The 27,989-nt window shown below is 43.3% G+C and overlaps 1 protein-coding gene across 1 annotated transcript in view; it reads right to left on the bottom strand.

Annotated features, from left to right (window-relative positions):
• LOC126484876 (uncharacterized) overlaps positions 1-27,989 on the bottom strand; it is a 199,396-nt gene that overhangs the window by 129,467 nt on the left and 41,940 nt on the right. The window contains exons 4-6 of the mRNA XM_050108472.1: positions 25,015-25,114; positions 17,934-18,041; positions 3,107-3,262 (exon numbers count right to left, since the gene is read on the bottom strand). Coding sequence (XP_049964429.1) covers positions 3,107-3,262; positions 17,934-18,041; positions 25,015-25,114 — 364 coding nt within the window. The remainder of the gene's footprint in view (positions 1-3,106; positions 3,263-17,933; positions 18,042-25,014; positions 25,115-27,989) is intronic.

Below are 27,989 nucleotides of genomic sequence, written 5' to 3'. Positions count from 1 at the left end.
TCGGCAGAAATCAAGAGACTAGAAATCTACTCTGTAGGAATCAGCATGGGTTTCGAAAAAGACGATCGTGTGAAACCCAGCTCGCGCTATTCCTCCACGACAATCAGAGGGCCATAGACATGGGTTCCCAGGTAGATGCCGTGTTTCTTGACTTCCGCAAGGCGTTGGGTTCAGTTCCACACAGTCGTTTAATGAACAAAGTAAGAGCATATGGACTATCAGACCAATTGTGTGATTGGATTGAAGGGTTTCTAGATAACAGAACGCAGCATGTCATTCTCAATGGAGAGAAGTCTTCCGAAGTAAGTGATTTCAGGTGTGCCACAGGGGAGTGTCGTAGGACCGTTGCTATTCACAATATATATAAATAACCTTGTGGATAACATCGGGAGTTCACTGAGACTTTTTGCGGATGATGCTATAGTATATCGAGAGGTTGTAACAATGGAAAATTGTACTGACATGCAGGAGGATCTGCAACGAATTGACGCATGGTGCAGGTAATGGCAATTGAATCTCAATGTAGACAAGTGTAACGTGCTGTAAATACATAGAAAGAAAGATCCTTTATCATTTAGCTACAATATAGCAGGTCAGCAACTGGAAGCAGTTAATTCCATAAATTATCTCGGAATAGGCATTAGGAGTGATTTAAAATGGAATGACTGTATAAAATCAATTGTCGGCAAAGCAGGTTCTAGACTGAGATTCATTGGAAGAATCCTAAGGAAATGCAGTCCGAAAACAAAGGAAGTAGGTTACAATACACTTGTTTGCCTAATGCTTGAATACTGCTCACCAGTGTGGGATTCGTACTAGATAGGGTTGATAGAAGAGATAGAGAAGATCCAACGGAGAGCAGCGTGCTTCGTTACAGGATCATTTAGTAATTGCGAAAGTGTTACCGAGATTATAAATAAACTCCAGTGGAAGACTCTGCAAGAGAGACGCCCAGTAGCTCGGTACGGGCTTTCGTTGAAGTTTCGAGAACATACCTTCACCGAGGAGTCAAGCAGTATATTGCTCGCTCATACGTATTTCTCGCGAAGAGACCATGAGGATAAAATCAGAGAGATTAGAGCTAACACAGAGGCATACCGACAATCTTCCTTTCCACGAACAATGCGAGACTGGAATAGAAGGGAGAACCGATAGAGGTACTCAAGGTACCCTCCGCCACACACCGTCAGGTGGCTTGCGGAGTATGGATGTAGATGTAGATGAAGTTTCTACTAATTAAAAAAAATAGTATTTATCATTTTCCATCTTCAGATAGCGAAAATATTACATGAAACATTTTGTATTACAATATGGCCAACAGAAAGAGGAGGCACTTCTAAAATCAGCTGTGGTAAAGTTCCAGCGGTATATTATGATTTTGCGGTTTTGATTCTTATGTACACTGGTGCCCAAAATTAAGGCAACAAACCTCTATTTCCCCCTCCTGTGTCTAATTCACGATATAAGCATACACACTCTCAACAGATGCCGTGTTCTGCACGTAAGACGGCATTCAGGCCAACGGACAACCACGCCAAAGATGACGTCAGGGCACCTATCAAACAGGATAGTGTTTTCCGGCTAGTCCCACATCCACAATCGCTGTGTACACACACACTGTGCGGTATGGCACATAGAAGACGCCTACCTGACTCTCGGCGGTGGAGGGCCATAGGAGGAATGGAAGGAAGGCAGTTGCAAATTGATGTGGCCCGATGGCTTAATGTTACTCGTTCTGTTGCTTCTTGAACACGGCGACAGTTTATAGAGACCGAAATTGTATCCCCAAGACCATAACAGGGCCGACCACGATTGACGTCAGAAAGAGAGGACCGTTATTTGGCTATAAGGGCAAGACAGTACCGCCTCAGTACTGCGCGGCAACTGGCAGCTGACCTCTCAGCATCCACTGGACGCCTTATGTAGGGGCAAACAGAGTACAGACAGCTTCGGCAGAGTGGCCTTTAGTGACGAAGACCTGCTGTACGTTCACCTCTGACGCGTCTTCACAGAAGGGAACATGCCGTCAACATGCTACTTGTACGGTCGAACAGTAGGCTGATTCTGTTCACAGATGAGTCCAGATTTGGTCTCGAGAATGACTCTCGACGGGTTCGCATCTGGAGGGAACGTGGAGTACGTTTTCAGGACCCAAAAATTGCGGAAAGAGACCGATATCGAGGAGGATAGCTAATTGTGTGGGCAGGGATTATGTTGACCACTCGGACATCTCTTCATCAAATTACATGGGTGAATCGGCAAGGTTTAACTACTGTCAGGAATCGTGATGACATCTTGGGACATCACGTACGGTTGTTGCGAAGTGCTATGGACCCAGACTTCGTATTGATGGACGATGATGCACGACCTCATGGAGCACGGGTGGTTGATGTTTTCTTGGAAAAGGATGATATTGCACACATGGCGTGGCCTATTCGCTCACCCGATTTAAGGCCCAAAGAGCATATCTGGGATGCACTAGAGAGACGGGTTGCATCACGTCAGCATCGATCAACCACTCTCCAAGACTCGCGAGCAGCTCTGCAGGAAGAATTGGCGTTATTGCCTTAATATGAGGTTGATGGCATCATTCACATCATGCCCCGTCATTGTCAAGCCTGTACTGCTGCCAGAAGTGGTCACACCCCATACTGAGCACCTTAACCAGTTGTCAGAATGTGTGTGTAAACCCGTTAAGTTGGGAAAAACGAAGAACGTTTTTGTGTACCGTTATGCATATTGCAGTTCTTTACGTTCTGTATTCTTCAAATTGTTTCTACTTTACTGCCACTGTGTATGCTGTTTTGTAGCAAAATACATACAAAGCTGCAAAATTTCAATTTGTTGCTTTAATTTTGGACACGAGTGTATACCAGTACCGGATCTAAGGAATTAAATATTTAAATCGATCTAATGTGTTACTGCGTTTGTCTCACTATACAGCATAACATTTCTATCACAAGATGACTGTAAATTTCAGATAATGTATATTTTCATGTGAGTGGGCGGATAAAAATGTGTGGTCTGTTGGTTCCGTATATACCCTACGAATAGCAAAAAATTCGGAAGTTATTACAAGTTTTAGAAAAGTGTTAACGCAACTCACATCAACGAAAGTTGCGACGTTGAGTGTATAGAACCAGCCACCTTTGAAGGTGAAAGCCTTCTGTGAACGCCATATGATGATGACGATGCTTTTCTGGGACGAAACGTCCCAGTCCTCCCAGCCGCTGTCGTATGCTGCGTCGCCCACTTCTAGACCCTGATTGTTCAAAAAAAGAAAAAAAGGTGACGTAATTTCAGAAGTTGTTCTCATTTAAATTTATCGATTGAGATAAGAAAGTGACTACTGTACTATATCATACACTTGTGAACAGCAGTAACGATGCAAAAATTAGATGAGAAAAAATAACATAGGGAAAATTTCCCATCAAATAGATATGGAGTTGACTTACAACAATTTTTATTTTCATTTACTAACTAAAACCAATTATTATTATTTTGTATGTACTATACGCTGTTCTTTAATGTATTCTTTGCTGATGTTACAATGACAAGTTGATGTATAAAATCTATATACTATATTCACTCTACCGAGCGAGGTGGCGCAGTGGTTAGACACTGGACTCGCATTCGGAAGGACGACGGTTCAATCCCGCGTCCGGCCATCCTGATTTAGGTTTTCCGTGATTTCCCTAAATCACTCCAGGCAAATGCCGGGATGGTTCCTCTGAAAGGGCACGGCCGACTTCCTTCCCCATCCTTCCCAAATCCGATGAGACCGATGACCAAGCTGTCTGGTCTTCCCCAAACCAACCAACCAACCTATATTCACTCTCATCAACAACTGCGGGAAACGAAACGTGATACTAGTACATGAAACGAGGAAGCTTTTCAGTAAAGATAAATCGCAGGAACCGAATTCAACTGTAGCCAGGGCACATAGCAGTTTTCACCCCAATGACAGTCTACTTTTTCGCTTACGTGTTCCATACGTTTTACCCCTTCTCTTATTTACACACACAGATGTTGCTATTCTCTGTGTTTCCGATGAGGCTCACGTACAACATGAGGAAAAATAAACTTTCGAGACAGTGTGTTGTTTATCTTCCCATCAAACACACACACGCTTTACCACAAACACCGCACTAACTAATTATTAACAGCTTTCCCTTCATGATCTATAGCGCACTTTCAAGGCTGAATTAGTTTCTACATGCTTGGAATATATTATCAGGTTTGAAGCTGAAGTCGTGAAGTCAAGCTGAACAGCATTTACTTTAGTGGAAGAGTTCCTCTGACGATTTCTGTATACGGAAGAGAAAAATCATGAGAATACACGATCGTAGAGCGTAGGGATATTAGTGACAGATGGAAGAGGAGGGTGGAAAGGAGGGCGATTATTGTTACGTTGCCTTGTCACATATTTTTTTCCAATTTCGGACAAAAATCACATTAGCTGTTACTGGAAAGTAATGTCAGAGTGTATGGTTACATTCACAGCACACAATCAGCAAAATATGAAATCTTTATTGTTCTAATAGAAGCATAAAATGAGTCATGTGCGCATGAGCAGAAACTTTTGTGCTTTCTTGTTGCGGTTCAGCCGTTACTTTCTGTTTTTGATGTTACACAAACCCACAATTTTTCGTCGTCAGTAAATATCTTGGATAGCAATTGTTCTCTTTACAAGTTAACTTCTGACACAAAATGTAGCTACAGCACTGGTGAATTTTAATGGTGCTCACTTGCAGCGTATGGTGTTCCTGGCATGTCAGGTGAAATGCAATAGTGGTTGGCCATCTTACCGGGTGACTGGCGGAGATTCCTATGAATCAGAGTGTTCAGAAATTCTTTATCAAAGGCCGAAACTTTCCACACGTTTTCGTATTACTACTATTCTTGCCTAAACATATCCCACCAAATTTTGGTCTCATCAGAGGATCCTTATTTTGTTATATGCCTGAAAAAAGCAAAGTGTTTTAAAGCAAAAATTATGATTTAAGTAATTGGGCATAAACATTTTGTTGTTTCTACTGCGATTTCTCGTTTTTATCTCAGTTACTAATATGTTTCGTTCTACAAATTATTTTTATAGATTATTTAATGCCGGCCCCTGTGACCGAGCGGTTCTAGGCGCTTCAGTCCGGAACCGCACTGCTGCTACGGTCGCAGGTTCGAACCTAGCTGGCACGGTAACTCGGCGTGTTTGGTCAGAGAGCTGGTTGGCCTCTGTAGTAAAAAATCTGGGTGGAAGCATCAACAAACGAACTTGAACGGATATCATGTGACGTCATGATAATCTCAGATGTTAAGTCCCATAGTGCTTGGAGCCATTTGAACCAGTTTTTGATTAGTTAATGGGTGGACTGCATTGAATCTGCTGCATGATGTTTTAATGAAGTTAGTGAGAAAATTAACCCCTGTTGTTTCGTGAAACTTTTTTGTGAGTTCTTAAGAGTTTTTACGATTATCATGATTTTAGTGATGGAATGTGTTCAAAACCAAAGGCAAGATGAAAGTTACGGTGACGCCACAAAACATTCAGCTAAATTATTTACTTCGTATGTCCAGCTGTTAGCTGCATATGGAGCGTAAGTGAGTTATCATGCATGTGTGACGGAGCAAGGCTGTGACATTAATGAAAAGCAAGCCCTACGCGACCATCATAAACAAAAGTAATGGGAATAACATACAGAAAGTTTCAGTTTAGGGATGCACCACTACAGTGAAATCAGACATCACTTAACAACAAGAGAAGCAAACAAATGAGAATACTACCACGAGCTTTAGGGTAGAGTCATTGACAATTCGCGTGATGAAACTATGAGTAGTTCGTAATAACTATATTAGTGACAACGCGGCAGCGATGCACGTTTCACGGGATAACACTGCTTGTGCAAGAAAAAAAGTAGTTGCCGCGTAAGGTCCAAAGGCTGTACTTCACATGGCACAGGTGCGGTCAAAGATGTTAGGCAGAAAAACTAAGAAGTAGTGCTGTATTACAATAGTCCCTTTTAGGCAGCATTCTCTGCTGCCATAGAACGCAGTGTGCACACTGGTGCTCTTAGTACAAAATATCTGAGCCATTGCTAGATCTGAGAGCATGACCGCCTAGCTACAATACAGAGACAACTAGATACAATCCTATAACAGCAACGTGTCTCCACATTCTTCCGATCAAAGTGATCAGATAACGAGTTTAGTAAGACAAGAAAGCAGACTACTCAAATGAGCTTCCACAATCACTGAGCAAACAAATATACAGATCAAAACAAACACTAACTAGACCAGATCAATCGTAGTAAATATTAACACTAATACCGTAAATATTAGTAGCAGGTGTTTTAGTAAAATTAAAGTGGTGGTGCTGGTAATAGGTACATCATTATTGTTGTGACAGTACTGATAGTATCAGGTGAAAAAAGTCAAATAAAAACAGAGTTTAAATCAGGCAAAAGGCATACCCGAATTGGAGTGGAAAGTGATGTCATAGAAAACTGCATATAGACTAGCGTGGAGGTGGCCATCACAATTTGGAAATGGTAACTGCAGGCGTTAAAGAAATATAGCACAATTATTTTGATTGATGCAGTAACATTAGGTATGATTTGGCGTAGCACATGAACATGCGAAACCGAAAATGCCATAAACTTGTTGACTAACTGCAAATTTTAGCAACAAAGGTCAATTTCCCACCCTGACAAATTAGACTATAATGGGTGAATGAGTAAATAAAAACAATCGTCAGCCGTCAAGTGAATGTCGCAATCACAGATAAAATGTGCAACTTAACGCGATTATTGCTGATACAGAAGATATACACAGTGATGAGATACAAAATTCTTAATTTGTGTGACCATTAAAAAAATGGCCAGTTGAAAAGTAGGACTCGCGTTCTGAGAGTTGCGTACAAACTTTTTCTGTATAGAGACAGCTCATCCATCCCGGGAATTGAGAATCTCTGCGATTTTTGCCTGGTATCGACGTTGATACTGGCAAGATATTGGCTCCGAGAATTCTAAAACTTTCGAGAATCTCTTAAATTAGTGTCTGAAGTTGGTTTTATGTGGTATAATTACAAATTAATAATTTTCTGATTTTTCCTTTACTTCCTTGCTTCTTGCCGATTTTGGTGATTCGAGGTTAACGGGAAGTACCCTATAGTTTTTAATGGGCGAGTTTGCGAGTATCAAAATATGTGAGATAAATGGCCATATCTTTTGATTGCAATGATTTGGAAGGTTGAATTTCTTACACCGTCAAGGGACTGTAGACCTCTGTAGGTGACATCAGCTGCAACGAATACACATCTACCCGTTTCTGATAACATTGTTCGTTTGTCATCAGGCTGTCTCTATCCGTCCGTCTGTTAGATTCCAGGTTAACAGGAAGCACCCTATAGCTTTGGCGAGTGGGTTTGCGAGTATCGAAATTGTGACATAAGTGGCCGTATCTCTTGATTGCACTGACTTAGAAGCTTGCATTTATTACATCGCCAGGAGACTATAAAACTTATTACGTGACATAACTTTCAACTTGATACGTCTACCAGATCATGACAAAAAGGGTTTTCAAGAGTAGGGCAGATGGACGGACGGACAGAGAAAACGAAGTGGTCCTCTTTTAAGGGTTCCGTTTGCACAGGTTGAGGTATGCCCCCCCTCCCAAAAAAAGAGCCATTTTCTTTCTCCACCTCACTTTGTCTCGCTGAATTCTTCCCCTGTTGGGGAATGAAGACTCTTGCGCCATCTGTTGGTGTTGTGTTAAGAATGTAGATTGTGCTGCCCTCTGCAACGGATACGTAACTTCTTCACTGTAAATGCACGTAGTGAAAATAAATGTGTGGGAGCAGAAGTATTACTGTGTCGATTACTTGATTTCATTAGCGTGTAGCAAGATTTTGGCGCCGAAACCGGGACTACATGAAGAGATAGAGTGCTACTACACATTAAAGAGGACTCGACGCCGGCGGAAAAGGTTTTGAGCGACTTCAATCTCAAGATCCGGTCACGTCACGCCACGTTCAGCTGACACAGCTAAGGTGTGGCATGGCTCTGAAGCTATAACAAAGGACACTATGGATCGATTGATTTGTATGTGATGTTGGCGTATTATTTGCAAAACATAAAGGGGCCTGCTAAAGTATTAGTAGACAGCAGCGCCATGTTAGCAACAGCGACCACTGCTGCAGAAGTCGAATTTGCACAGCCGTGCCAACTGTTGAGAACTGCAAACATCACTAGGAGGCTGCTAACAGCTCACACTCCTGGACAGTGCCATCCCTTAGCGACAGCATCGAACTGATTGGGGTGTCTTGTCCTTGAATGCACTCTCGCAACAGAAAGTAAAACCACCAACTCGCCATGACAGAAGCAGAAGCTACGAACTTGGGAAAACTGCGACGGAAGCGGCCGACTTTGCGATCGAACTTGATGCGTTTCGTCAGCCAAATAAACGCGTTCGATGGTTCTACAACAAAGTGGTTCAAATGGCTCTAAGCACTATGAGACTTAACATTTGAGGTCATCAGTCCCCTAGACATAGAACTACGTAAACCTAACTAACCTAAGGACATCACACGCATCTATGCCCGAGGCAGGATTTCAACCCGCGACCGAAGCGCCTAGAACCGCTCGGCCACAGCGGCCGGCGTTCTACAGCAACGGAAGGATTCCAACACTTCCAGGAACGCCTACAGGAAATATTGGAAGAATGGGCCAGACTCAACGATACAATACAGGACTTGCTGGATGACTCTGAAAACGAAGCCGACACAGCAGCTTGTGAGGAATATACTGATAAATGCAAACGCGCCCTCCGAAAGGCGAAAGGCCTTCTAGGAGGAGCAAGCTCAGGGGACAGAAATGCGACGTCAGCGGCTCAACAACACGCTTTTATGTACGTTTTTAATTGCCTATCAAACTGCACCCATTCTTAGGGGACATAGAAGCTTGACCTCGATTTTGGGAGCAGTTCACAGCTTCCATAGATGAGAATCCAGTGGTATCAACTATTAACAAGCATGTATTCCTCCACTGTTATCTTGATGGGGAACCTAAGGACTTGGTCGATGGCATTGCTGTTACAGCTGACAAATATGAGCAGACTAAGCAAATTTTGAAATCCGAATATGGGGATGAGAACAGAATTATCCAAAGTCACCTGGCTTTCGTGGAGAATCTTAACACTTGGACTTCAGGCAGTCCAGAGGCTCTCAATTCCACCTACATTGAGTGCCATAAGCACATCCAAGCACTACGAGCACTAGGAGAAAAAGTGGACTCTTATGGGAGAGTGCTTGCACCCAAACTTCTTCGAGCCTTTCCTGAAGAAATTTGCAAAAATTGGCTAGTGCATGCCCGAAGGCGAAAGATTGAAGAAGGGAACCTCACACACCTTATGAAGTTCCTAAACAAAGAGGTGAAAGGAGCTATCAACACACGAAAACTTCGTGGAGATACTGCTCCACACGAAAATTATGTACCTACCAACAGCATCTGCCTTCCATGTAAAGGTTAAAACGAAGGGGGACAAGAAGAAGAAACGAAAAATGTTTGTGTGTAGTTTGACAAAAGAGGGCACTGGGCCAAGACTGCCAAAAATTGCAAGTTTGCAGGCAAGAATAGACGCCCTCAAGACAATGAACCGTTGCTTCCTATGCCTTCGACATGGCTACAACAAAAATCGGTGTTTCAAACGGAAAAGGCGTCCTGTGCGAAATTTGAGGATGAGCATTACGTTTCCATCAGTAGTAGCCATACCACAACAGTATATAAAATTGAAACTATGACTTCTAACTTCACATACCTGCAGACTGCTTGTGTGAATATCGTAGGACCAACTGGTAAGAGCAAACAGACACGTGCCATCCTGGACACAGGGAGTCAGTCGAGTTTCATTCACCATTCACTGACTGAATTTCTCCAACTGTCATTGGAAGCACTACTCTGGAGATAACAACTTTCGAATCCACTTACAGTTCATCCCTCTCAAGGAGGAAGGAGTAGTTTAATATGATGGGGTGCTCCACCTATTCCCACATACACTATGTGTTCAAAAGTATCCAGACACCCCCAAAAACATATTTTTTCACATTAGGTGCATTGTGCTGCCACCTACTGCCCGGTACTCCATATCAGCGACCTCAGTAGTCATTAGTCACCGTGAGAGAGCAGAATGGGATGCTTCACGGAACTCACGGACTTCAAACGTGGTCAGGTGATTGGGTCATTGGGTGTCACTTGTCACACGTCAGTACGCGAGATTTTCACACTCTTAAAAAGCCCTAGGTCTACTACTTCCGATGTGATAGTGAAGTGGAAACGTGAAGGGACACATACACCACAAAAGCATACAGGCCAACCTCGTCTGATGACTGACAAAGACTGCCGACAGTTGAAAAGGGTCGTATTGTGTAATAGGCAGACATCTATCCAGAATATCACACAGGAGTTGCAAACTGCACCACGATCCACTACAAGTACTGTAACAGTTAGGCGGGAGTTGATTTCACAGTCGAACGTCTGCTCATGAGCCACACAACACGCCGGTAAATGCCAAACGACGCCTCGCTTGATGTAAGGAGCGTAAACATTGGACGATTGAACAGCGATAAAAGGTTGTGTGAAGTGACGAATAACGGTACACCGTGTGGCGATTTAATGGCAGGGTGTGGGTATGGCGAATTCCCAGTGAACGTCATCTGCCCGAGTGTGTAGCGCCAACAGTAAAATTCGGATGTGGTGGTGTTATGGCGTGGTCGTGCTTTTCATGGAGGGGGCTTGCACCCCGTTTTGTTTTGCATGGCAATATCACAACACACCACTCTAAATAGGATTAGAACTCGTCATGGCAGATGTGCTCACTCCCTGTATAAATGGGGTAAAATACCATCCCCTCAGTGTGACTGCGGAGAAAGTCAGACCATCAGCCACATTGTTGAAGAGTGTTCCAGAAGAGCCTATAATGGGAGCCCCGACGACTTCCTACTCGCAACTCCAGAGTCGATATATTATAGTAATAGACTTGATGTTTGTTTGTAATCCGTAAACTTTGTTATATTAGTAATGTTGGTTATATTGTTATATTAGTGATTTGTCTGTTTGTTTCTTATGTGTCTGTATTGCCATACGATAAATAAATAAATAATAATCACAACACAGGCCTACATTGATGTTTTAAGCACCTTCTTGCTTTCCACTGTTGAAGAGCAATGTGTGGATGACGATTGCATCTTTCAACACGATCGAGCATCTGTTCATAATGCATAGCCTGTGGCGGAGTGGTTACACGACAGTAACATCCCCGTAATGGACTGGCCTGCGCAGAGTCCTGACCTGATCCTATAGAACACCTTTGGGATGTTTTGGAATGTCGACTTCATGCCAGACCTCACCGACCGACATCGATCTCTTCTCAGTGCAGTACTCTGTGAAGAAAGGGCTGCAATTCCCCAAGCAACCTTCCAGCACCTGACTGAACGTATGCCTGCGAGAGTGGAAGCTGTCATCAAGTCTAAGGTTGGGCCAACACAATAATGAATTCCAGTATTACCAATGGAGGGCGCCGCGAACTTATAAGTAATATTCAGCCAAGTGTCCAGATACTTTTGATGACATGGTGTATCAGTGACTGCCTTTGAAAGCACAAATAATTTTTCACTGCAACCATCAGTGCCACAAGATGTAGGAAATATGGACATGAGGGGGTACACCGCTAGCAGATCCTAAAGGAGACACTGAAGATTTACCTATTGAGATCCTGAATGGAACCTGATTATTACTGGAGAATCGTGACTTTGGAACGATCAGTCAAGATATCACCATCATTTCTTCTCCTCCCAACAATCTTCGGGTAAGTTCTCTGTGGAAACAGGTCTAGAACCATTGTGAGCAGAGCAACCATCAACTTTATTCAGGGAGGCTTCACTGATATGTCTGATGAGTCAGTGCACCGATTTTGGGACCTGGAGCAATCGGGATAAGAGAACATCATGAGAGAGCATTAACACCCATGGACCACCCTATTTGTCAAGAATTCTGAGAGTCATACTATGTGGACTATGGCTGCAGAGTTGTATCCCTACCTCGAAGAAAGGATACACTTTTCTCCTGCAACTGCAAAACTGCTGAAGCGCGCCTTATTAAACAAGCTACAAGGGAATGAAGAGTTGAAGGTCATTTACCATGAGATCATGTCAAAATATATTAAGAAGGATTAGTTAGAGGTAGCACCTGAGGACTGTACTGCTGGAAACACATTCTACCTGCCACACCACATCGTGAAGAAACGCAGCAGTGGAAGTGTGAAGTACAGAATAGTCTTCGATACATTCTCACATGACCCAGAGCCTCTGTCGCTGAATGATACCCTCGAAAAAGGACGAAATTTACTTCCGGATATTCTGACAACCTTATTACGATTCCGCACACTTCCATTGGGATTAGTGTGTGATATGGGCCAAGCTTCCCTGCAGTTAACGTTGAATGAAGAGGACAGAGACCTCACGAGGCTCTTTTGGTATCGTATTGAACAAGCTGGAAATGGTGCCTACAAGACCATCACTTCAATCGTTTGCCATTTTGACTTGCACCAAGCCCATTCCTTTTGTCAACTGCCATAAGGGAGCTAGCAGCACTAAGTAGTGAAAAATATCCACAAGCTCCAGGACTTGTAAACAACTCAGTATTCATGGACTATTTCGTGGGGAGTGTTAGAGATAGTGACACCGCTGCAACTATTTATCATGAATTGACAGAGCTCTTCCAGCAGATAAATCTTCCATTGTCCAAATGGGTGACTAATTCAAATGATCTGAAGGCAATATTGGATGTCAAAGGGCTTGAAACAAAGTCCACGGCCCAAGTTTTAGGAATTAATTGGAACACGGAAAATGACTCTGCCTGCAGTGACTACAAGAAGATATCTGAAGATCTAATGAACAAACTGGTTACCAAGAGAAATGTTCTAGCAACCACTTAGTTTTATGACTCCCTTGATGTGTTCACTCCTGTTGGGATCGTTTCAAAGCTAATTTTCCGAGACACATAGCTGAGGGGTGCTGCATGTTTGCCCACAAATCTTGCATTTCGTTGGCATTAATGGATCTCAAAGCTTCATTACTTGTCATCGTTGCATTTTCGTAGATTGATAGGGGTGATGGGCACAGATGGCTTTGAAGAGGTGCATGTCTTCTGTGATGCATCTGAAAGAGCCTACTGCGCTGTTTAGTATATAAGGACAGCTACCGAAACTGTATACACTGTGTGCATTGTCTGTAGCAACAACAGACTGGCTCCTGTCAAGAAGGTAACTATACCTAGGTTGGATTTACTTGCTGCATTGGTGGATCACAACTCCTTCATTACATTTGCCAGGAAACACGGTTTGATGCAAGCAGAGCTACCTTGTGGAGTGACCTGACAGTCACTTTGGAATGGGTAAGGAGTGATCCAAACAAAAGAAAAACCTTGATTTGTAATCAAGTGACAGAGATATTGATATAAACCACACCCAGCCAATGGAGGCACTGTCCAGGAAGCCATAATCCTGCAGATCATCTCATAGGGGGACTAGAAGCAAACCTGCTAGTCACTCTTGATATCTGGTGGTGTGGTCCACCATGGCTTTCAGAAGACAAGCGGTTCTGGCCACTGGACATCCCAGCCCAACCTCCATCAATACCAGAAGCCAAAACGAGAGCAAATATCACACTGATCACCATCACTGAACCACTACTGGACATAGCAAGGTTTAGTTCATACTGGCGAGTACTGCATATAACAGCCTTTGTATTTCGATTTATCAGCAAAACAAGAAATAAAAAAAAATCTGTAGCAGTTTGAGTGCTTTGGAATTACAAAATGCACGCACCTACTGAAGCAGAAGAATTCAAGAGGAACTATTTACTGTTGAACTGTCTGCACAGCATAAGGGAGAACAATTGCCCAAGGAATCAAAGAATACTCGATACAGTCCTTTTATATCTGTTGGCATCCTTCGACTTGGTCATAGGCTGCAATGTGCTGCACTGTCACACTCAGAGAAACATCCAATTATATTGGATGGACGTCACGATTTCACTGAGCTTCTCATCAGACACACATATGTAAGACTGCATCATCTCGGTGTATGGATTGTGTTAGGGGACCTGCGAGAAGAATTTTGGATTCTGCAAGGATGACAAGCTGTTTGGAGAGTTTTTCACTCTTGCCTACCATGCAAGATAATACACAGTCACCGCTATGAGGAGATGGAGACTCTAGTACCACTGGACAGAGTTCAGCCTTCAAGACCATTTGCAGTAGCAGGCATCGATTTTGGTGGACCATTATATGTAAAATCTGGACATCAGACAAAGAAGTCATACAGGGTCATACAAAGAAGTCACATGTGCCACAACACGGCCATTCATATTGAACATGCCACTGATACGACCACTGTCTACTCAGACAAAGCTACAACGTTCCATACAGCCAACTCATAACTGCCAGAGCTTTTCAAAACCATTCAGCATACTGACATACAGCTCTGCTGTGCCCACCATGGAATCAGTTGGAAAATCACACCACCATGTGCGGCATGGTGGGGAGGCTGGAGGGAACGCATGGTAGGCTATGTCAAGAACTGTTTGAGGGAAGTTCTTGGTCGCTCCCAGATGGATGAAGAGAGTCTGAACACCACCTTGATCAGCATAGAAGCTGCAATAAACTCACGACCCATCACTCAAGGAGAGAGCGATACTCCATTGACGCCAGCCCACTTTCTAAATGGTAGGAAATCAACAACAATTCCATGTGGGCCAGAGCCAGCATCTAGAAGCTGCCTTGCAAGGAATTCCGACTAAGACAAAAGATCAATGAGGACATTTAGGTTGAAGACTGAATACCTGCTGCTGCTAAGACACTACCATGAGGTGAAGGGATATCCTTCACAAGGGAATCAGAGAATTGGAGAGGTTGTTCTGTTCCAAGAAGACAGCAAACCACAGCACTTGTGGAAGAGGGCTGTGGTGGAAGAAGTGCAGCACGGCAGAGACAATAAAATACGGTGCATCGTCCTCCGCCAGCCAGATGGTACGAAGATCTACCGACTGGCCCAGCTGGTCATCCCCCTCGAGATGGACCAGGGTGGGGAGGATGTTGCGGAATAAATACTCTTGCGCTATCTGTTGGTGTTGTGCTAAGACTGTAGATCGTGCTGCCCTCTGCAGCCGATACATAACTTCTTCACTGTAAATGGACGTTGTGAAAATAAATGTGTGGGAGTAGAAGTTTTACTGTGTTGATTCCTTGATTTCACTAGTGTGTAGCAACATCCCCTGTTTCAGTTCACCTTTTATTCGTTATTCCTTTTTCCTTCAACAATCTCTGCATTCCACTAATTTGAATCAGTGTAAAAGCCACAATGTGCGTCGTATGGGTGATTTTCTATTTAACAATATTCTGCAAAGGTTGAATCTGTCTTTCGTAGTCTCCAGCTTCTCTTGTGTTCTGATGACCTAACTACCACAGCTCTCCCTGAATTACCAATATAGACATTTCTATAATGTTTACAGGTGGTTCTTATGCACACTAATCTAAGCCAAAAGTTTCACACCGAGCAAACGACCCTGTGACGAAATGCACTTCTCTTCATTGGGTCTTTTTTTTATATCTTGTATAGTCGTACATGGTAAGGGTCCCATAGCGATAAGCAGTGCGTAAGATTTAGTCGAACAAGTGTTTTGTAAGCCACCTCGTTCATGGATGAGTTACATTTCCATAAGATTATGCCTGTGAATCTCAGTCTAGCATTGGTTTTCCTACTATTTGATTACTGTGGTCGTTTCACTGAAGGTCTCTCGGGATGGTTACTCCTAGATATTTTATCGTAGGTTCTGTCTGCAGCAATTTGGTATCAATAGCGTAATTGTAAGTAATGGATTTGTTTTCCTATGAATGCACAATATGTTATGTTCATGTATGTTCAGGATCAACTGCCAATCCGTGCACCTTTCGTCAATCCGCTGCAGGTCCTATTACAAAGCGCCACAGTGTTCTGATATTGTTACCTTCTTGTATACAAATGCATCATCTAAGAACCTTCTGATATTTTCTATTACATCATTTGTATATATTACAAGCAGTAACGGTTCTACCACAGTTCCTTGGGGTACTCCCGAATTTACCTTTACGTCTGTCGATTTTGTTCCTTTACGAGCGACGTATTGGGTTCTCTCTGCAAGGAAGCCTTGAACCCAGTCGAAAATCTGGTCTGATACTAGGCAACCTCTTATTTTCTTCACTAAACAGCGGTACTGCACGGTGTCAAATTCCTTCCTGATGTGTGGGAACACTGCTTAAACGTGAGCGCTGATTTCTATAGCACTGTGGAACTCATGGTGGAACAGAGCGAGCTGAGACTCGCAATACCTCTATATGCGGAATCCAAACTGATTTTTATCAGCATAAAACACGTTCCATGATGCTACAATTGAGGGAAGTCAGCGACATTGGCCTATAATTAATTGTATCTGTCCTACGATCGTCCAGAAAACTGGAATTGTAGTGTAACTCTTCAGGCTTTCCCGGCGATCTAATGACATCTTGGGTTGTCGAGTGTTCTGCCGGATATCAGCGTCGTACTTGCACGATATTTCGGTCACGTAGCTCGAGACCTTCATCAGGTGCGACCTGAGACTCAGGTCGCACCTGATGAAGGTCTCGAGCTACGTGACCGAAATATCGTGCAAGTACGACGCTGATATCCGGCAGAACACCCGACAACCCAAGATAAATTATAGTGCTTTTTCCAGGCGCTAGGTACGTTTCGTTGCTCCAGCGACCTACGATAAACTGCTGCTGGAAGGGATGCAAATTCTTTCCCATAATTTCTGTAGAATCTTACGGGTATCTCATCTGGCTTTGATGATTTTCTACTACTAAGCGATTGTAGTTACTATTCTAATATGCGATCACTTATCTAAGTATTTGTCATTTCGATGTTAATACGATGACTGATGATCTTCCGCTGTGAAATAACTTCGGAAGACTGAATTCAGCATTTCGGTTTCCTCTCTGTTATCTTCCATTTCGGTGCCGGTATTGCCAACTGAGTGAAATAAGAGAGCCATGTACATATTTAACGTAAGATCAAAACTTCTTAGGGTCTTTAGTCAGATCGGATGGCAAAATGTTACTTTCAAAGTCGTATAACACTTGTTTAATTGCTCTCCTTACGCTTATTCTCGCTTAGTTCGTACTCTGGGTACGATGCAACAAACAGTGATTCAAATGGCTCTGAGCACTATGGGACTTAACATGTGAAGTCATCAGTTCCCTAGACTTATAACTACTTAAACCTGACTAACCTAAGGACATCACACACATCCATGTCCGAGGCAGTATTCGAACCTGCGACCGTAGCAGAAACACGGTTCCGGACTGAAGTGCTTAGAACCGCTCGGCCACAACGGCCGGATAACAAACAGTGAGCATAGACCGCAAGCCGCGTGCGATACAAGCTGCTTTCATCAGATTGGCAATCCGCCGCAAGAAACCGAGGATGGCCTCAGCTCTTCCTTGGTTTGTGGACTACAAAGGGGTGGAGTCAGTCGAGAAGTAGCGGCCGCACCACCTGGAAAACTGGCGACTGCCAGGAGATTAGTACGTTGGCGTCATGCGCCTCCTAATCGTATCCAAATAATGACATTTGGCAGAGGATGGCACAGCGTTCATTTAGCACACAGTGGTCCTCTGGGACTGATCGCGGAATAACTTGTATGTACACACCTTCTCCATACTTCAGGTAGCTAGTAATGGTCAAAAACAATTAATTAACTTGTTTCATGTTTTTTTATAATCTTTGGGACAAATTGTGATACTGTAGAAGGTGTTGGTTCTTCCAGTTATCAGAGCCATTCTTGTGAAAAGAGTCCAGCGAAGTCTTACCAAGTAAGTGAGCTCCTCGCAGCACCAACAGTAGAAGAATAACTGTTGGCAGGCGGCCATGAAGTACAGCATTAAGCCCGATAGCTCCAGGAGGTCACTCGCGCCTGCCTGTAACATACATACGACTTGCTGTGGATGTCACAAATGTTCGATAAAAACTGAAACTCTAACGCCTCTTTGAGATTAAGCACATGAAAGACGAAACAAATGTGGACATGAAGCTTGGTTTTTCACAGAGTGATGTGACTTTTTAGTCTTGATCGTCAACTACACTCTAAGGACAAAAGACGTGCGACCATCACCAGGATGTCATGAAGACAAACGTCTCACGTATCAACAGTGAGCACCCAGTCCACTACGCGGAAATAAATAAGGAAGGTTTGTGTTTCCCGTCCTGTCGACGATGAAGTCATTGGAGACGGAGCATTTGCATCCATATAACTGGGATGAGCTATGAAACTAGGCTTGGACTTTTGAAATGAAATCATGGTAATCCGAAATCTGGTTCAAATGGTTCAAATGGCTCTGAGCACTATGGGACTCAACTGCTGAGGTCATTAGTCCCCTAGAACTTAGAACTAGTTAAACCTAACTAACCTAAGGACATCACAAATATCCATGCCCGAGGCAGGATTCGAACCTGCGACCGTAGCGGTCTTGCGGTTCCAGACTGCAGCGCCTTTAACCGCACGGCCACTTCGGCCGGCCCGAAATCTGGACGGGCATTTCAACTCATTTCCTCCTAAATGTGATTCCAGTGTCTTAACTACTGCATCACTTCGCTTCCTTAATCCATCATCCATCAAATAAAGAGCAGTGGCAGACTGAATTTTCTTTGTGGTTTTTCGTGTTTCTTGTGATATGCTATAAACAGTTGAAGCCACCCTTCAATCATTGGGTTCCACAGAGCTGCCAAGTTGGGGGCTGTTCATTGCTACGTTTCACCGCTGTTCCAAGCAGTCCCAGACCTCGTCTACAGGCTTCTACGGCATGATTCAGGGGGTCAACTGTGGTGTGATTGGGTGCTTGGGTGTTGATCAAACGAAGATCACATGCACGCAGCACTCTCAACATGGTTGTTGTCAACCTGAAAGACTCCAGTGTCCAAGGGCACCAATTAGTCATCGAGACTGTTGAAATAAACATTATGTTTATGTACACGGTAATGAGTGGGCCCCAGGAACGGTATGAATTCAAAATATTATGGAAGTAGCTCTGGCCTCAAAACTTCCAAACACTGCGGGTTAAACATATCATTTGGTCTTCGTCTACCCTCACCGCCTTGTTCTGTTTGAAAAAGAGGCAAAATCACTGTTCGACGGACTAGGCGACACGTCGCCAGTCAGTTATCGACCAGTTTCAGTATTATTGGCCCGTAGAAGACGTGTATTTTTCTGTACTGCTGTGAGCAATGGCCTCTTGCGATGCACCGGACTTCAAATTTCCGTTGCGTGCAGTTCCCTCCTCAATGTTCGCACGAAAACTGGCTGAGTTGTACCTGCGTTCACTGACATCACCAATTCTTGTTGCGTTTGAAACCGATTATGACTGACAAGACGTGATACGCGTCACCGGTCGCTACGGGGTAGGATCCAATGCCCTTCATACGATAGTTTGTCGGTGGCCGGGGGGGGGGGGGGGGGGGGAGGGGGGGAGCTAGACCTGGGGGTATGGCGTATTTTTAATATTTTGGAAGGCGAGTGGTGACTTGTAAGTAGCCACAAAAATTCTTCAGATTATACCATGTTAATACTGACATTTAAATAGTTTTCTTGGAAGAAAAACACCCGAATAACCTATATTCTTTGCTTTCCCTGAGAGCTGTGGGGAGGGGGGAGGGGGGGGATCTTGCCCAAAGGCATGGGAGCCCTTGATAGGATCTGTTTACGACCACTACTCATATGCTGAGTTATGCGTCTATGAGCGGCACACTGTTCTTTACCGAGACGTTGAAGGGTCCACATTGATACAATAATGAATGGGGCAACTTCACTCTTTACATCGCCATGGGAATGACTAGACAGGATAGTAAAAGGCTACCATTCTGCCCTGACTACACATCTTACTACGCTGATTCAATACTGCCAACTGGCATAGACACACTGATTCATTGGCATGACTTACTTCAACGGTAGAGGGTTACACGACCATCGGGCATCAGGTCAACACCATCTGCAGCGCTCCAAAGTGAGCAGCGTGCTCTCTTAAGGCGGTGACTAAGATTTTGTCCAGTGAGTGTATTTCTCATGGCTAATTGAATTTTCTCTTATGAAACATTTTTTGATTCCATTGGCACTAAGCGATTCGAGAACTGAATCGCATTTAAAAATACTAAAGGCGTTACACCTTATCAGTTGATGCATAATGTGAGAATCCGGATACCCCCAGAAACATACGTTTTTCATGTTAGGTGCATTATGCTGCCGCCTACTGCCAGGTGCTCCATATCAGTCAGTAGTCATTAGACATCGTGAAGGAGCAGAATGGGGCAATCCGTGGAACATCACGGACTTCGAATGTGGTCAGGTGATTGCGTGTCCCTTGTGTCATAGGTCTGTACGCGAGATTTCCACACTCCTAAACACCCCTACGTCAACTGTTTTCGATGTGATAGTGAAATGAAAACGTGAAGGGACGCGTACAGCACAAAAGCGTACAGGTCGACATCGTCTGTTGGTTGACAGAGACCGCCGACAGTTGAAGAGGTTCAAATGGCTCTGAGCACTATGGGACTCAACGGCTGTGGTCATAAGTACCCTAGAACTTAGAACTACTTAAACCTAACTAACCTAAGGACATCACACACATCCATGCCCGAGGCAGGATTCGAACCTGCGACCGTAGTGGTCGTGCGGTTCCAGACTGTAGCGCCTTTAACCGCTCGGCCACTCCGGCCGGCAGTTGAAGAGGGTCGTAATGTGTAATAAGCATACATCTACCCGGACCATCACACAGGAATTCCATTACAAGTACTACGACAGTTAGGAGAGAGGTGAGAAAACTTGGATTTCGTGGTCGAGCGGCTGCTCATAGGCCACACATCACGCCGGAAAATGCCAAACGACGCCGCGCTTGGACAACTGAGCAGTGGAAAAACGTTGTGTGCAGTGACGAATTACGGTACACAATGTGGCAATCCGAGGGGAGGGTGTGGGTATGGCGAATGCCCGGCGAACATCATCTGCCAGCGTATGAAGTGCAAACAGTAAAATTCGGAGACGGTGGTGTTATGGTGTGGTCATGTTTTTCATGGAGGGGACTTGCACCCCTGGTTGTTTTGCGTGGCACTATCACAGCAGAGGCCAACCTTGATGTTTCAAGCATCTTGTTGCTTCCCACTGTTCAAGAGCAATTCGGGGATGGCGACTGCATCTTTCAACACGGTAGAGCACTTATCATAATGCACGGGCTGTGGCGGAGTGATTACACGACAATAACATCCCTGTAATGGACTAGCCTGCACAGAGTCCTGACCTGAGTCCTATAGAACAGCTTTGGCATGTTTCTTAACGCCGACTTCGTGCCAGGCCTCACCGACCGACATCGATACCTCCCCTCAGTGCAGCAATTGGTGAAGAATGGGCTGCTGTTGCCCAAGTAACCTTCTAGCACCTGACTGAACGTAGGCCTTCGAGAGTGGAAACTTTCATCAAGGCTTAGGGTGGGCCAATATCATATTGAATTCCAGCATTACCGATGGAGGGCGCCACGAACTTGAAGGTCATTTTCAGCCAGGTGTCCGGATACGTTTGATCACATAGTGTATGAACACTACGCTGCAAGCATTCCTGGGCAAAATACTATGCTTGGATTTGAGGAAGAACTCATCATCGCCCTGCATTCCCAGGTTTCTGCTGAGGCTCTCACAGGCTCTTTAAATTACTCTTCTGACTGAAATCTGAGTCAAATAACCACTTCTCCGACAATCGGTCCCTACAGACAAGGAAAAATACATTTATTGACTTTAACGTATGATCCACAGGTTAAATCACTTCGACCTAGAGTTCAGATATACTGTCTCTAATGGTATTTATACAGAGTGAATATTATGTAAAGGGACAAACTTCAGAAGGTGAATCCTAGCAGGAAAAGGACCAAATATTTCGTGTCAACATATTTTAGGAAATGGAAAGTGAGTCTGCATTAAGTGAGTTAATAATGCTATATTAACTTTCCTCATTACATGATATTAATTTCTTCTGCGTTACGGAAGATGTTTAAAGTAGCCATCATGGGATGCAAACAATCGTTCACACAACGCATAATGCTCCAGGCTACAGCGGAATAGCAGCACAGGTTACACTGGCTGTTAAAGCGTCTGTGCAGCAACAATATCTTCAGCATACACAACGCCTTTCATGTGCACCCCAAGTAAAACTCGGCACAGTCCGGTGACCGAGGTAACAAGGCGCAATAAGCTTCTCATACCACCCATCTCTTGGAGAAGGTGTTGTTGAGGTGCTGACGAACAGTGATGAAGTTAGAAACTTCCTGGCAGATTAAAACTGTGTGTCGGACCGAGACTCGAACTCGGGACCTTTGCCTATCGCGCGCAAGTGCTCTCTCTACCAGCTGAGCTACCCAAGCACGACTCACGCCCCGTCCCCACAGCTTTACTTCTGGCAGTACCTCGTCTCCTACCTTCCAAACTTTACAGAAGCTCTCCTGCGAACCATGCAGGACTAGCACTCCTGAAAGAAAGGGTATTGCGGAGACATGGCTTAGCCACAGATTAGGGGATGTTTCCAGAATGAGATTTTCACTCTAGAGCGGAGTGTGCGCTGATATGAAACTTCCTGGCAGATTAAAACTGTGAGCCGGACCGAGACTCGAACTCGGGACCTTTGCCTTTCGCGGGCAAGTGCTCTACCAACTGAGCTACCCAAGCACGACTCACGCCCCGTCCTCACAGTTTTACTTCCGCCAGTACCTCGTCTCCTACCTTCCAAAATTTACAGAAGCTCTCCTGCGAACCATGCAGGAATAGCGCTCTTGAAAGAAAGTTCGAGTCTCGGTCCGGCACACAGTTTTAATCTGCCAGGAAGTTTCATATCAGCGCACACTCCGCTGCGGAGTGAAAATCTCATTCTGTTGTTCCATTATGCATCAGCCACATTATCTGTAGTATTTCTAAAGGTGCGTTACCAGCAGAAGAGGAAGAATATTCTACTAGAATACCACACATGTGTGTCTATTAAGACAACGTAAAAAGCAACTGCTCCATGTAGGTGGTCGCCAATAATCCTTGCCCAACCATTGATGCTAAATCGTTACTGACCCGTACATTCAAAGATTCACTAAGGATTTTCGATAGGTTCTTGTGTAGCTGAGCGATACGGAGGGGTTTGTACCATATCCTATATTCATCACTTAAAGTTTGTTTTTGAAAATTTATAAGTACATTTCCTCGGGATAGCTTTCGTCATCAAGCGTATGCTTGTTCAGTTTCTTCAGCTTCTCCGTGACACTTTCTCAATACTTAAACAATCCTGCGAGCATTGGAACTGCCTTTCTCTGTATACATTCAGTACCCCCGTTAGCCCTACTTCACACAGGTCCCATACATCTGCGCAGTGTTCTAGGATGGGTCGCACAAGAGTTTTGTAAGCAGTCTCCGTTCACTTGCTTTACCTGAAAATGTACCTATGTGGTCGTTCCATTTCATTATCCTAAAAATTACTACATCCAAGTATTTTTATGAGTTGACCGATTCCATTTGTGGCTCGGTGGTATTGTAGCCATAGGATACCAGGATTTCTCGTTTTGTGAAGTGCACAATTTTACACTGTTCCTTCAAAGAAATTCGCCAATCTTTGTACCACTTTGAAATCTTACCAAGGTCCGACTGAAAATTTTCCACTTTCTTTCAGACAGTAATTCACTATAGATAACTGCGCCATATGCGAAAGTTCGGAGATTACCATCAGTATTGTGTGCAAGGTCACTAATGTACATAATGAACAGCAAAAGTCGGAATACACTTATTAGGGGCACACCTGGAGCTATCTCTACATTTGTCGATGACTCCCTTTCCAAAATAACGTGCTGCGTCCTTCCTAAGAAGAAATCCTCAATCCAGTCGCTTGAACCACCACATGAGGGTACTTTCAAAAATCAGAAATGTGATAGTGAATAAAATGCTTTTCAGAAGTAAAAATACTCCATCCACCTGACTGTCTGGATATGAATTTTTCTGTTCCTTTTACTGTCAGGATCAACAACTTTGTCCCTTACTTAATATTCATCCTTTATATAACATGTGTACTGTGTGCATCGGCTCGTGTATTCTCTTTAGTTTTTTATTCGCGTGACACCTGGGATCCTGTTCCATGTTCAAATAGAAAGTAAGGCGTCTACAAACCTATTTCGTTTTCCTTATCCTGGAATCAACAACTATGATTGCAGTTATAATCATTTCCTATGGAAATGTGCAGACAGTTAAAGAAACAGCTACATTTGAATAGAACATGATGTAAATGAAATGAGCGTATGGCATTGTTAGCCGGGAGGTCCCGTCCGGGTTCGGTCGCCTAAGTGCAAATTGTATTTCAGTCGGCGCCACGTTGGGCGACTTGTGGCCGATGATAAGGCTGAAATCATAATGACAGCACAACACCCAGTCCACGAGCGGAGAAAATTTCCAACCCTGTCGGGAATCGAACCCGGGCCCAATGCGTGCGAGGCAAGCACGTTACCACGCAGCTACGCAGGCCGACAGAACATGATGTGAATCCACTTGACTGTGAGGGTGCGTACTTGAAACATGCAACGACTACAAAAAAAATTGGAAAATAAAAAATTAGTCACTGACTCTCTGGAAAAATATTTTATTTACGCAAACGATACACCAAAAGTACGTATTTTGCGAGACATTATCACCATTGAATTCTACTTGTTGAGGCTGTTATTGCCTAATGAGTTTTGTATACCACTATGATACTGACAGCTACAGAATACCAGGCCTTACATTGCATGAAGACGTCTCTAAAGAGGTAATGTCGCACTGGTTAATTTGTGATACTGAGCTGCATGGCGTTCACAACACTAACTGTACAGGTCTAAAAGTGTTACAGATACTAACCATTGATGCCAAGAACGCCACCAAGCACAGGATCATCATGTTTTTGAAGCACTGTAAAAAGAGCAGAGGTGCGACGAACGCGTTCAGTTCTCTCATGACTCTGGAATAAAAGAGACAAAAAATATTAGAAACTCAACTGATTGAAGTTGCCATGTTTTTATCGTCACTATGTAACGTATGTAATTGTAGTGAATTTGCTGTCAATCATTTGATTTTTTTCATCGAGTCTTCGTTTATTCGTACGAATGATAAATCTTTCAATAGCATCACACCTATAATTTTAGAACCACCAGAAACCTCAATAACTCGTTCTATAAATTTCACTGTTTCCCTTTCTTTAAAAGTCTTACCATGTACTTCTTCAGACATCGCCACATTGGCTGATCCTCAAAACCTGAAGCCATATTTTACCAACACCTCTCTTCTTTTATAATCGTTCAAAATTCCTCGTTTGTCGTTTATTCCACATGGGGAATTCAAAAACTGTGTTAGGTGCACATGTCGCCTAACGCTAATACTATTGCGCAACAACAGTGCTGTATTGTTTGAAGAGGGCACAGGACATGTTCCGGGTTTCCTGTAGATGCAGTTAGGATTTGGTACGGATAACAGATGCGTCAGAGCGTTTGGCTGAAATGGCGCGGAAAACTGGTAACGCACTCCGAAAGTCAAGTACGCTGGACAGGATGATGTGGCCAATATGTCTAAATTGCACACAGATTCACTGTAGAATTCTGGTGTATGGAGCGTTATTTCCACATACTTGGTGACTAAACTGAATTGTGGAGCAGTATTCAATAAAAACCACTTGACATACCATAAGAATGTGTAACGTATATTCTGAAGTCCCGTGGTATTATTCTTTTGGATGTCCTAACGTTCAGCGAGGTAAAATGAAATATTGCGTTTCCGCTACTGTTGAGGTACCCTTGTAACCTACGCATTCTCTGAACTGACGAGGCTGCAAAACACAACTAATTCACTGTTTCGAATTTCATAGAATGTGAGGCACATGTTATATTTTTGTAAATTTGTGGTAAGGTCTCATGGGACCGAACTGAGGAGGTCATCGCTCCCTAAGCTTACGCACTACTTATTCTAACTTTAACTTACGCTAAGGACAACACATGCACTCGTTCTTGAGGGAGGACTCGAACCTCCGATGGGGGAAGGGGGGGGGGGGGGGGGGGAAGCCGCGCAGACCGTGACAAGACGCCTAAGACGGCGCGGCTACCCCGCGCGGCCGCACATGGTACAAGAACACACGAAAATGAAAGGACAACTGAAATCACCTACTAGTGATCTTTATAATGTGTTGATATCAGTTTTCTTTGTTCTTACTTCTGCTGCTTCCCATCCACTTAATTAGGGTAAGACGAAGTCTAATCTGGTCATAATAATCTCGATAAACAAGTTCTTTGAGTACATTTAGTATGAATTAATTTTTTAAAATTGCACCAATTTACCTCCTGTTTACGTATTGCTTACCACTGGACACGTCATTCTGTACTTGCGTATGATTTCTAGCCCGAATACTCACTGTATATTTACTACATGTTTTGACAATGTTGGCACCAAACAAGAACTTACTCAACTAAACATCTTATTACAATATTAATTACTGAAACCTAACAGTTCTTGCTATTTTCTATATTCGTGTTTTAAAATACAACTTTTAATTACTGAAAATTTTGAAACTGGGGTTTTATTCTGCTTCTGCTGGTTTTTATGTACAATTATTTTGATAACTCCGACAACATGGCTGCATATGTCTATATAATTTACGAATCTTGTATATAAAAAATCATAATATTACAAAGGAAAACACTTCCTGATATTCTCCAAAATTTTATTTATGTGGTCGCGAACCGGTTTTCGGCTTCTCAGGCCACTTCAGGTGAGAACTGAATGTCACAAATACAGATAAACGTGATGTGCAACTTACACAGATATTAGTTGAACAGGAGATACAAAAATGACAAATTATGTACAAACCAAAATATTTAGAAAATTATGTTTCCTGAAAAGCGGGTAAAAAGTTTTTTTGTGGAGCTACATTTCACAAATGCTGAGAAGTAAGGTAAATTTACATTTTGAATCTAGAATTTGTAACGAAAACTTAGTGTAACAGAGGACAAAATTGAAACTGAGTCTGAGCGTTCAACAGCAGACTGACATTCTCCGTCATATGTTTGTTGATTTCCAATATTTCCAGTTTTCTCTCTGCTTTTGTTGACAGAATGCAAAACTTCACGTTCTACATAATATAAGTGGTTTTCTGCTAAAAGATGATCAGCAAAGGTCGATTCTTTCTTACCTAATCGCTAGCTTCTCTCATGTTCACGTAGACTAATTGCCAAAGCTCTACCAGATAGACCAATATACACTTTTTCACACTGTCTGCAAGTGATTTTATACACACTCTGTGAAAAGGGTTGCAACTTGTCTTTACTTTTGAATAAAAATTATGATATGTTATTCGTATTATAAAATTCAGATCTGTAGTTGCGAGACTAACTTTTATGCAAGATTGTCTAAAGTGTTGCCAGTATATGGAATTTTGCACCGGGACGGGATTTGTAACTACTGTGTGACTGTTGTTGGCCAGCGTACAGATGTGTTGTAATTTTATCCGTTTTTTTTTTTTTCGTTTAATATTATCAAACAGGACACAGCTAAAGGCATTCCTGGAAGCGATTTGTTTAATGTTTGTAGTTACATTTGAAAAGCTTATTTGGACAATGGAACAGATATGAGGGGAAACGCAATTGAATGGAAAGCTGCATGTTTGTGGCTGTGTGGATACGTGTCCTCTTGCGCTGATACCTACTTTTAAGGTCCAAGTAATTTGTAGAGGAGCCTACCAGCTACATTGTAAATTGAATTTTTTGAAGTTGTGAGGTTAAATGTTGTAGTAATGGGTCTAATTGTCTAGTGATACCGATCCACAAACACAGCACATCATCGACATATCT

The sequence above is a fragment of the Schistocerca serialis genome, chromosome 6, assembly GCF_023864345.2.
Source record: "Schistocerca serialis cubense isolate TAMUIC-IGC-003099 chromosome 6, iqSchSeri2.2, whole genome shotgun sequence".
NCBI lineage: Eukaryota > Metazoa > Arthropoda > Insecta > Orthoptera > Acrididae > Schistocerca > Schistocerca serialis.
Note: the sequence above shows the minus strand (reverse complement) of the source record. Positions and strands in the feature narration are given on the sequence as shown.